Genomic DNA, 12,510 nt, shown 5'->3' with positions numbered 1-12,510 from the left:
GGAGCCGGCTTCAGATTCTGTATCTCCCCGTCTCTCTGTCCCTCTCCCACTTGCACTCTGTCTCTCTCAAAAATAAACATTAAAAAAAAAAGGAAAAAAAAAAGAAAATGGGATCCAGGTTGAGAGGACTCCATTGGATATATTTGAGATAATTTTAAGCATCAAAAAGAGTAATGATAATAATGCATTAGAACACACTGAATAAAAAAGAATCCATGAGTCTACATTGATAAAAAAATTTTTTAATGGGGGAGGAGAAAACATTTATTTTTATAGAAGAATGCCAACTAACAAATGTAGAAGGAATAATAGAAATACCATAACCACTACAGTAATAGTTTATTCAGACAAGAATCAATGAATGCTCATTGTACTGGGTGAAAGATTACTAGGGAACAGGATATTAAAAGTTTCAAAGTTTCAAAGCACAACATCAGAGACTACTTATTAATTACAAAAGATAAAGGACATCTTTACAACAAAAAGATCTAGCAGATACCACCTTAATCATACTTCAACATCACCAATAATGGAAGGAGCAGACATCTTGTGCCACCTGATTTGATGCATTGGGAAAGACAGAATATCACCTATATAGTATTCCCACCAAAAATATATAACTACGGGGCGCCTGGGTGGCTCAGTCGGTTGAATGTCCGACTTTGGCTCAGGTCATGATCTCGCGGTGTGTGAGTTCAAGCCCCGCATCGGGCTCTGTGCTGACAGCTCGGAGCCTGAAGCCTGCTTCAGATTCTGTGTCTCCCTCTCTCTCTGCCTCTCCCCAACTCATGCTCTGTCTCTATCTCAAAAATAAAACATTAAAAAAAATTTTTTTTAAATATATAACTATTCTACTCATAAGTAGACAATCAAATAAATCCATAATGAGGATGATTCTACAGAAAATTGGCCTGGACTATTAACAAAAGTCAGTATCAGAGAAGACCAAAAAGAAAAAAAAGAAAAAAGATTAGGAATCTGTTCTAGATTACAGGAAACTAAGTTGATTTGATAAACGATTCTTGATTAGAGCCCACAATGAAAAAACTTAAGAGCTATACAGGGCTTTATTGGGACAACAGGAAAATTAAGAATATGAACAGTATATTAGATAAAAGTACTGTATCGATCAAAAAAAAAAGTATTGAATCGATGCTAAATTTCCTGTGGTAATTTATTGTGACTACATAGGAGAATTCTTTGTTTTTAGGAGACATATGTTGAAGGACTAATGGGCAAAGTGCTGTGATATTTGTAATTAACACCCACATTGTGTATGTATGTATGTGAACAGAGAAAAAAAGCAAAACTTCAATATGTTAATAATTGGTGAATTTGGGCAAAGTGCATACATATAATCATTGTACTATTCCAACTTTTTTATGTGTTTGAGAGTTTTCAAAATAAACAGGAAAAAAATCAGTATTTAATCAGAAATAACGTGAATTCAAACTATAATCTTTAGTGTTTACGGCACATGATAAAGACTTGATAAGTATTTGAATAAATAAATATCATGGAATTATTTAAGCATTGTTTTAAACTTAGGAATAATTGTCAAAGGAAAAATTATACCTGAGAAAGCATCCGGAATTAAGTGATGAGCTCTGGTGAAGTCTAGCAGCTGCTACTGTGCTATTTTTTTCCTTATTGATTTTTGCTGCCATGCCACACCCATCATTATACCAAGGATAATGTATAATGGCAAAAAAGTACTGCCATCCAGAAGAGGTAACAAATAATATATACTCTATGTACATGTGAAAGTTCTGTACTTTTGCTTACAAGGTATTGTCATCAAAAGAAAAAAATGTTACCTGAAAGAAGGTGAAAGAATATCTAATTCTATTTAACTAACATTGCTTTTTCATCAAAAAGGAATGATAGTAAAAATATTTCTGGTGCCTGGGTGGCTCAGTCGGTTAAGCGCCCGACTTCGGCCCAGGTCATGATCTCATGGTTCGTGGGTTCGAGCCCTGCATTGGGCTCTGTGCTGACAGCTCAGAGCCTGGAGCTGGCTTATGATTCTGTATCTCCCTCTCTCTGCCCCTCCCCTGCTCACGCTGTCTGTCCCTGTCTCTCAAAAATAAATAAATATTAAAAAATATATATATATTTCTTTCTTGTATTCTGTACCTTATGGTGATGAAATATTTGAATTAAAAAATAAGGAGATCACCTAGGATTAAAGCTTAATACCTTTTAATAAAGAAGGATTAGATATAAACTACCTCTTAGATATTTTATTGATTCAGAAGGAAAGTTACAGGTATGGGTCAAAAAGAAAAAGCAGACTCCTTCAGCTGAACACTATACCTAAGAAAATATGAAGAAGAAAACAATAGAGGAAAGCTAATTGCTACATTAAAAGTAAAAATATCCATTGTGGCCTTTTCTTTCCTATACTATTTCCTAGTGCCTATACAAGTAACCACTCGAACTGAGTAATTACTTCAGACTACACATTTGTAGTTTCTTATAAACAAAAAACTAGTTTAGCTTTTTAATTGTACTGAATTCCAAGTATAATTATTCCTTGATATAAAAATCTGATATGCAGAATTCTACCATTACAAAATTCATATATCAAGGAATCCATCAATTCTGGTACATATTACCCAAAAATTCTATAGCACTAAAGAGGATGATTCCTTCCTTGATTTTATCAAGGAGTTCTTCTCAAGTTATAACTATATAAATTAGTTATAATGGGGCACATGGGTGGCTCAGTCGGTTAAGCACCCGATTTTGGCTCAGGTCATGATCTGGTGGTTCGTGAGTCCGAGCCCCACATCAGGCTCTGTGCTGACAGCTCAGAGTCTGAAGCCTGCTTCAGACTCTGGGTCTCCCTCTCTCTCTGCCTCTCCCCTGCTCACACTCTCAGGAAATGAATACACATAAAAAAAATTTTTTTTTAAATAGTTATAGTTTTTTGTAATCCTGGGGAATCAATGTTAAAGAAATAGGAACATTAGTTATAACAGCAGGTCGAGAAAAAGAAGAAGTGATAAAGGGACTGGATTTGTGTTGTTGGGGGTGCTAACGTTCACTTTGTTAATTAGTGTACTGCCTAAGTCCTACCCTAGTGACATTACAGCCTGCCTTGGGAAAATTGCTGTCAACAAGCATTCCCTACAGCTTCATACCCTATAAGCCTATTCACCAAAATATCACTTCTCTAGCTATCAATCCATCTGTTAACACTTTCTGAATCCTATTGTTCCCTAAGGTACTACAGAATAGCATATTGGAAGTTACTGAGATAGCTGGAATCTACACATGGCAATTTTCTTTATAGTCTATTTAATATTTTTAGGAATATATAGTAATGAGAGTTTGGATCAAGAATGGAAAGTTCTAGGGGCACCTGGGTGGCTCAGTTGGTTAAGTGTCCGATTTCGGCTCAGGTTATGTTCTCAGTTTGTGGGTTCGAGCCCCGTGTCAGGCTCTGTGCTGACTCTCAGAGCCTGGAGTCTGCTTTGGATTCTGTGTCTCCCTCTGCCCCTCCCCTGCTCATTCTCAGTCTCTCTCTGTCTCTCAAAAATAAATAAACGTTAAAAAATTTTTTTTGTTAAAGAATGGAAAGTTCTAGTGAGTAGAATTTTATTAATTGGAAGTTTTTTTTTTTTAACACCTTTGGTTGCTCCCCTCGCCCCTATAATTAAACTTTGTTTCATTGGGTTGCAGTGAAAGAGTTGTCATACAAATTAGTGACTGATATTCCTGTATACTTACGTGTTTATTCCATGTAAAAATCCAAGATAAGTCTCCACTAAAATACTCTGTATTTTCTTGCTACTTACTTCTTGAATAAATGTGTTAAACTTACGGATCTATTGAGTAATATAATTAGTTGGGTTCTGATTAATCAATATAGTATGTAATTCATGTACCTATTTTCTTTTACATGTTCTATCTCTTGTAGTCACTTAATTTTTAATGTGGTGATTATAATCAACTTTTAATATACCCCATGTAAAAGAACTGTGTCTGAGCGACACAGTTTCTCCTATTTCTCATGATTTCTCTTTCTTTTGCTTACCCTTTAAACAGAGGAGAATAGCAGCCTGAGTATTTGTGCATATTATGAGAAAGTGAAGTAGGTGGTAGGAAAGGTATATCCAAATACTATGGCTCCTTACAGCATTCTGGTTTCAAATACGCTCTTCCCTTCACTGATCAGAACACAGCTAAAAAAACATGAAACTATTTCTATACTGACAAATTTAGCAATTTTAATTAGTTAGGGACTAGGAAAACTGATGATCAGAGTATACTTTGATTTAAAATGGTGTTTTAATATACTATATACTAAAATGAACACTTAAGCATATAATACTCATTTCAGTCCACTAGGGGATGAATTATAAAATTCACTCAGTACTCCCAAATAATAATCCTAACCCTTTTTTCAAAAAAGAGTAATTATCAATAACTCCTGGGTAATTGACCTTATCAAAGGTAACAAGTGATTCCAAAGACTTTTAGTAGAATCCAGGCCTGATTCTAGAAGTGAAAAGTGTTGTAGAAAAACCTTTCACTGGTATCTTTATGAATAATTACTTCTTTGAATTCCCACAGGTAGCATCACTTGTATTTTTTAGAAGTCTTATTTATGACACTTAAAAGATATTAAATTATAAGACAAGTTATTTTGCCAAGAATATGTCAGATAATAGCAGCACTCACCCACCTTCACTAACCAGCTCACTATTGTCTGACTGCTTACAAGAGATGATCTTCTCCACTAGCTGGTTGTAGCTGCAGTTACCAACAGCTTTTACAATGTCATCAATCTAGAAAACAAATGACTGTCTCACTAATCACAATAAGATTAAAAACAATAACAAAGAAACCCCTATCATTCTTTAGGGTTTTATTCTAATATTATATTAAGTATAAAAGTATTACTTATTAAAAAAATCAACACCCAAGAGTTTCTAATTTTGTTTACATCTCACTATAACATATTATGAAAAATATTGCTTAGCTATATTTCAATTATACAAAAAATAATGAAATGGGATTATTACATGCAACTTTATTTCTTAAGTTGTAAAGATGCATTTAAGTGATTAAAATAAAAAGCAAACTATTTCAGGAGGAAAAGTAAGAAAATTTCAGGGTTTTTTTCCTAAAAAATTAATATTTTGCATTTAAAACAAGGCAAATCTGAAGATATTAATTTATGGGATTCACAAAATTTTCCCATTTTATTTATTATTTAGTTCATAGCAAAGTATAGTGGAGATATGAGTAGATACAACTGTCATTTTCCTGAAGAAAAGTTAATATTATATTAATCAGGGACAGCATTTGCCTCACGAGTCTTACTTAAACTCTTTGTCTTTGGCAGTCTAGTAGAAAAGTAAATGTAAAGTTTAAGCTATAGGAGAATAAAACTGGGCATCTCTACTCTCCTTCCATTATACTTTGCTTTGACTACTGAAGAAAAATAGGTTTCTGGTGGCTAAACAACTTGTTTTGATTGCCATCCCATCTGTAAAATATACTTACTTATAAACAATTTACATGTACTACTGTATTGAGATATATATATATATATATATATATATATACATAATAAAACAAATATAAATACGTTGACATAAAATAAGAGGGCCAATGTTTTCTTTCTATATCCAAATGATCCTTCTTAAATACTTACTCTTTGAACACCACAAGTCTTCACATATAAGTGTACAAGTGTACAAGTAATGCTCTGGACAATGGTTCTCAAACTGGGGAGCTTGTTAAAAAGATCTAAAAGAATTCCAGACTCAAGTTGCTTCTCTTCTCAGCTGTCTAAGTTTTCATTCAATTTCTGCATAGCAAAGTTTAGGAACAACTGCTCTAGGCTATGATTTCTTTGTTCCTGCAAAATTCTAGGGTGGAAAAAGCCTCTGAACCATTGTGGGATAACTGTTGAGAAGAGCAGTTAATTGAAAAAAGTCAAAGCAGGAAACTGTGAAAATTGTTATATATACATATCTTACACATTTTATGTTAAAATACGCAAAGTATTCACTTGTTAATCTTTTAATGCAGAGCCAAGTAAGGCCTTTTCTTTGAAAGCAGATCTTTTGGTTATGATTCTATGTAAACAACACAAAAGAATGAGACTTCCAGTTTCGATTTAAAGTGAAAACCTAGACCCTTAAGAAGCAATTTGAGGGCACAATTCCTTTAGATTTTCATTATTTTTCTTAACACTTTTACTGTTTACAGCAATTTTTTTTAGTGACTCAACTTCATTAAGTCTTTCCAAAGAATCTGAATTTCCGATCTTAAAGAATCTAAAAAAATACATCTATAATAAATACAAAATCAATATACAAAAATCAATTATATTGCTATAGACCAGCAATAAACAATACAAAGATTTCAAGTTTTCATAGGCAGAATCTCTACATTTTTTTTTTAATGTTTATATACTTTTGAGAGAGAGAAAGAAAGAGAGCATGCATGAGGGCCAGGGGCAGAGAGGAGACGAAGAATCTGAAAGTGGTCAGCACACAGCCTGACATGGGGCTGGAACTCACGAACTGCAAGATCATGACCTGAGCCAAAGTAGGAAGCTTTATTGACTGAGCCACCGAAGCGCCCCTCTATGTTAGTATTTTATTCAATTAATTCATTTGGGAGCCTTTTATGCACTATTATGTATTACATGCTGTTAGAGAAACTGCAGACTCAGCAGTGTACAAAAGAGATGGTCTATGCTTTCATAAAGTTTACATTCTTTTTTTTTTTTTTTCAACGTTTTTTATTTATTTTTGGGACAGAGAGAGACAGAGCATGAACGGGGGAGGGGCAGAGAGAGAGGGAGACACAGAATCGGAAACAGGCTCCAGGCTCCGAGCCATCTGCCCAGAGCCTGACGCGGGGCTCGAACTCACGGACCGCGAGATCGTGACCTGGCTGAAGTCGGACGCTTAACCGACTGCGCCACCCAGGCGCCCCAATAAAGTTTACATTCTAAAGACAATAAACCAAATAAACAAGACAATAAACCAAATAAACAAATATATTATATGCTAGGTAGCTATATATAGTGGTATGCAGCTGTTCTTTGTTCATTTTCAATGTATAGTATTCCACAGTATGGATATACCATAACATAATTTTTTATCATTCATCTTTTGATAGCTATCTAAATTGCTTTCACTTTCAGGCTAACAAATAATACTGCTATGAATATTCTTACACATTTATCCTGTTCTACACATAAAGAGTTTCTCCAGGGAATATGTCTTATCAAATTGCTAAGTCTTAGGTTATGCTTATCCTCGACTTTACTAGAGAACTCCAAACTGCTTTCCAAAGTAGAAAGTCAATTTATATTTTCATCAGTGGGAAATGAGAATTCTCTACATTTTAAATCTTCTCCAACACTAGCACTGTAAGACATAAATATTAACCGTTCTAATGCCTGTATAGTGGTATCTTATTTTGGTTTTATTTTGCATTTCCCTGATGACTAGTTCATATGTTTACTACTTTTTTGGATATCCATTCTTGTCAAGTGCCTGTTCAAGTCATTTGCTTTTTTTTTTTTTAAATTGGATCAAAAGTCATGTGCTCTACTGAATGAGCCAGCCATACACCCCCTTCTGTTTGTCATCTTAAAATTCTTTTTGAAGAAAGTTTATCTGAAGAATTTTAGCTTTGTTAATCTTCTTTATTGTATATTTACTTTATATTTTAATATTTTCCGCTCTTAGAGTGGATATATAGCTTATAAATACCTTAAAAAATATTTACTTGTAGGAGCTCTTTATACATTCTGCATGTTAGCCCTTTATTTATTTTATAAGTTATAATCATCTTCTACTCAATGACTTGCTTTTACATTTTCTTTAGGATTTCTTTAAATAATCACAAGTTCTCAATTTTAATGTAGTCATGTTTACCAATGTTCTTCATGATTAACGTATTTGTTTTAGAAATCTTTTCGTATTAAGGTCAGAAACATACTCTCAAATTTGCAGTTTTAGCTTTGACAGTTAAACATCAATGCATATGGAACAGAATTTTATTCCGTGAGTTGGGAGAAACAATTTCATTCTTTTCTAATTGGCTATCTAATTAGAAATCTGAATTGGCTACCTAACTGGCTAATTAGGCTATCTAATCTAATGGCTATCTAATTGCCTTAGCACCTTTTATTGTAAGGGCTGCCTTTCCCTTTTGCTCTACAGTGCTTATTTATCTATATATGTATAGTCTTTTTGGCTTCTCTATTCTCTGTCATTGGTCCAATTCTTAATTACAATATTTAAAATATTTCCTATCTGGGAGACCAAGTCCTCCCTGCATGTTCTGCTTCAAGAATATCACATTTTCTATTCCTGGCCCTTTGCATTTCCATATAAATTGTAGACTCCACTTGTCTCCTTCCACAACTACTCCCCATAAATCTGATGGGATTTTGTTTGGGGTTATACTGAAACTAAACTACTTTAGACAAAAAGGACATCTGTATAAATTGCCTTAAAATCTAAAATCCAAGAATAAAAACCTACATTCACATAGGTCTCTAATTTCTCTCAAATTTATAATTGTCCATACACAGGTCTTGCACATCTTTTTGTAAGATTTATTCTTAGAAACTTATGCTATTTAAATGACATATTTTTAAAATTTCGGTTTCTGTTTGTTACTTTATGTATTTGTTTTTAAAGATTTTATTTTTAAGTAATTTCCACACCCAACATGGGGCTTGAACTCACAACCCCAAGATCAAAAGTCACATGCTCTCCCAAATGAGCCAGTCAGGCACCAACTTCTGTTTGTCATCTTAAAATTCTTTTTGAAGAATATTTATTTGAAGAATTTTAGCTTTGTTAATCTACTTTATTATATATTTACCCTCTATTTTAATACTTTCTGCTCTTAAAGTGGATATACAGCTTATTAAGTTAATAAGCTTTTGGGGCACCTGGGTGGCTCAGTCGGTTGAGCGGCCGGCTTCAGCTCAGGTCATGATCTCACAGTCGGTGAGTTCGAGCCCCGCGTCGGGCTCTGTGCTGACCGCTCAGAGCCTGGAGCCTGTTTCAGATTCTGTGTCTCCCTCTCTCTGCCCCTCCCCCATTCATGCTCTGTCTCTCTCTGTCTCAAAAATAAATAAACGTTAAAAAAAATAATAAAAAAAATAAAAAAAAATAAGCTTTTAATCTTTTCTTATTCATTAATATATTAATTTAGGGCTTTAAAAATATGGATTTAGTTATTATACAGTCTAAAACATACTCTAAGTTTCATTATGATTCTTTGAACCCAAACAATTTCTATTGTTTTTCTACTGATTTCTAGCTTAACTGCACTGTGATTAGAGGATATTTTATATTCTATATAATTTCAATCCTTAAAAATTTGTGGAAACTTGCTTTATAGCCCTGTAGTAGGTCAGTTTTTGTAAATTTCATGAATGTATATAAGTAATGTATAATCAGGTTCAAGAAAAAAACAGGAGAAAATATCACGGACAAGAGGAGACTAGGAAGATATGATGATTAAATGCAATGTAATATCCTATATTATGGAACATCAACAACACAAATTAGGAGAAAAATGGGTGAAGTGTATGAGACCTGAAACCATAAAAATCCTAGGGGAGAACAAAGGCAGTAACCTCTTGAACATCAGCCGTAGCCATAGCCACTTCTTTCTAGATAGGTCTCCTGAGGCAAGGGAAGGGTAAGCAAAACCAAACTCTTCCTTCCACAGTGAAGGAAACACTCAACAAAACTAAAAGGCAACCTACAGAATGGGAAAAGATATTTGTAAATAACATATCTGATAAAGGGTTCGTATCCAAAATATATAAAGAAGTTATAAAACTCAATACCCCAAAAATGCAAATAAAAAATGGGCAGAAGACATGAAGAGACATTCTTCCAAAGACATACATATGGCCAACAGACACATGAAAACATGCTCACCATCACTCGTTATCAGGGAAATGCAAATCAAAACTACAATGAGTTATCACCTCACACCTGTCCGAATAGCTAAACTCAACTACACAAGAAACAACAGGTGTTGGCAAGGATGTGGAGAAAGGGGAACCCTCTTGTACTATTTGCATTCCTGATGCAGCCACTCTGGAAAACAGTATGGGGGTTCCTCAAAAAGTTAAAAATAGAGAACTACCCTACAAGCCACCAACTGCACTACTAGGTATTTATCCAAAGAATACAAAAATGTTAATTCAAAGGGATACATGCACCCTGATGTTTATAGCAGCATTATCTACACAATAGCCAAAATAGGGAAACAGCCCAAGTGTCCATCAATTGATGAACAGATAAAGAAGATGTGGTAAATATATACAATAGAATATTACTCAGCCATAAAATAAGAAATCTTGCCATTTGCAATGACATGGATAGAGCTACACAGTATAATGCTAAGTGAAATAAGCCAGTCAGGGAAAGACAAATACCATATGATTTCATGCATCTGTGGAATTTAAGAAACAAAACAAATGAGCATACGGGGAAACAAAAAAGAAGCGAGAGGCAAACTAAGAAACAGACTCCTAATTATAGAAAACACACTGATGGTAACCAGAGGGGACGTTGGTGGGGGGACGGGTTAACTAGTTGATGGGGATTAAGGAATGCATGCATTGTGAGGAGCATTGGGTGATACATGGACATGGTAAATCGTTATACTGCACACCAGAAACTAATATTACACTGTATGCTAACTGGAATTTAAATAAAAATTTTAAAAAACAATAAAATAAATTGGTGAAGTGTGAATGAAGACTATAATATAGTTAATAGTAATGTACCAAAATTAAGTTTTGACACATGTACCAAGGTCACATAAGATTAGGAAAAATGGTGTGAAAATCATTTTTGCAAATTTCCTATAAATCTGACATTATTCAAAAATAAAAAAGTTATTAATTCTTTTTAAAAATATGCATTAATTAGGTTTTCTTTTCTGCTTCTATCAATTACAGAGAAAGATATATTAACATTTTCCAGTATGGTGATCTATTGCTATTTACAATTCTGTTAAATTTTGCTTTATGTACTTTGAGATTATGTGATTAGGTGCATACAATTTTTTCTTTTTTTTTTGGTCAAAAACTGACCTTTATCCTTTTCTGACAGTTCCCATGGGTCCAAGGAATGAACAATCAATTAGGTATTTACTTTCTAGGTGTCTCCAGATACATATAAATCTAATTTTCCCCCCTCTTTTTACTTGCAATCTGTTTTTTATGTCTCTTGTAAATAACAAACTACATAGAATCACTTTTAACTAAAGGATTTAGTCCTATTTATACTTACTATATCTATTTATATATTTGAATTTATTAAATCTATTCTCTTTGTTCCATCAGTTCAACATTCCTTTACCTTTTCTTTCCTCCTTCTTTTTAGATTAAATTTTCTCTCTTCTACTAATCTAGAAGTTACCCACTATGTTTTCTATTCTTTTCATAGTTACGCTAAAAGAGCATTATCGAATAGCACATTCTGTAATAATGGAAATATTCCAAATCTGTGTTTCTCAATAAGATATCCACTAGCCACAGGTTACTACTGAGTGGCTGAAATGTAACTAGTGCAACTCAGAAAATAAATTTTTAATTAAATTTAAATAGTCACACTTGGCTACCACATTGGACAAAAAAGTTACAGAAACTGTAACATCTAATCCTACAAAGCCAAAGTTAATATTCTCTTCTTGAACAATTAATTCTAGGCCCTTAGAATACTTTACCTACCTTCCTCCCAACTTATGTTACTATGTTTACATATGCTAATGCTTTTTTTAAAATCCCAAAAGATAATGTTATATTTGATACAGCCCACATTTATATTTATCCACATGTTTATCATTTTATTTTCTCTTCATTCACTTTTCCCTCTGAGATCACTTTCCCTCTTTATAAAATCCGTGTTTAGACTTTCTACTAAATATTGCCAAGAAGCTTTTTTTTTTTTTAAATGATTTAAAAAAAAAAAATTTAAGTAATCTGTACACCCAGTGTGGGGCTTGAACTTACAACCCCGAGACCAAAAGTCACATGCTCTACTGACTGAGCCAGCCAGGGGCCCCCAACAAGCTCTTAATTTAATTAATCTACAAAATGATTCTTCAAAGATAATTTTTCTGGGAACAGGATTACAGATTAGCATTTGTCTTCTTTCAGCACACTCAGTATATCATTTCCACTATCATCTGGCTTCCAAATGTTGCTCTTCAAGAGTTAGTTATCAATTAATAATGGAGACATACCCTCTCAGCAGGTGACTCTGGTGCCTACCATCCAGAGAACTGCTGATATTTATTTGTGAGATAATTATTTGCATAATGCAATCAGAATACAAAGAACCAACCAATTCTGAGAGAGATTTCATACAGACCTAGAGGTTTCAAACTGCTGCCTTGTTCTTTTTTCTTTCTCAGTAGCAGAATCACTCTGTCACAATTAAGTAAAACAGATAAAAATCACAGTCCTCAGGCCCTTCCAAGAGTTTGAAA

At 33.7% G+C, this 12,510-nt stretch overlaps 1 protein-coding gene across 5 annotated transcripts in view; it reads right to left on the bottom strand.

The window, feature by feature from the left end:
- MINDY2 (MINDY lysine 48 deubiquitinase 2) overlaps positions 1–12,510 on the bottom strand; it is an 84,395-nt gene that overhangs the window by 34,736 nt on the left and 37,149 nt on the right. For 4 of the 5 annotated variants that reach the window (XR_007453832.1, XR_007453833.1, XR_007453834.1 and 1 more), the window contains exon 5: positions 4,694–4,796. The exons of the other annotated variant lie outside the window; for it this stretch is intronic. Coding sequence is in view for 1 of the 4 variants with exons in the window: in XM_049613713.1 (XP_049469670.1) it covers positions 4,694–4,796 (103 nt within the window). In the remaining 3 variants the exon portion in view is untranslated. The remainder of the gene's footprint in view (positions 1–4,693; positions 4,797–12,510) is intronic. 5 annotated transcript variants of the gene reach the window in all.

This window comes from Panthera uncia, assembly GCF_023721935.1.
Source record: "Panthera uncia isolate 11264 chromosome B3 unlocalized genomic scaffold, Puncia_PCG_1.0 HiC_scaffold_1, whole genome shotgun sequence".
Lineage (NCBI taxonomy): Eukaryota > Metazoa > Chordata > Mammalia > Carnivora > Felidae > Panthera > Panthera uncia.
The sequence above is the reverse complement of the archived record's forward strand: the minus strand, read 5'-3'. Positions and strand labels throughout refer to the sequence as shown.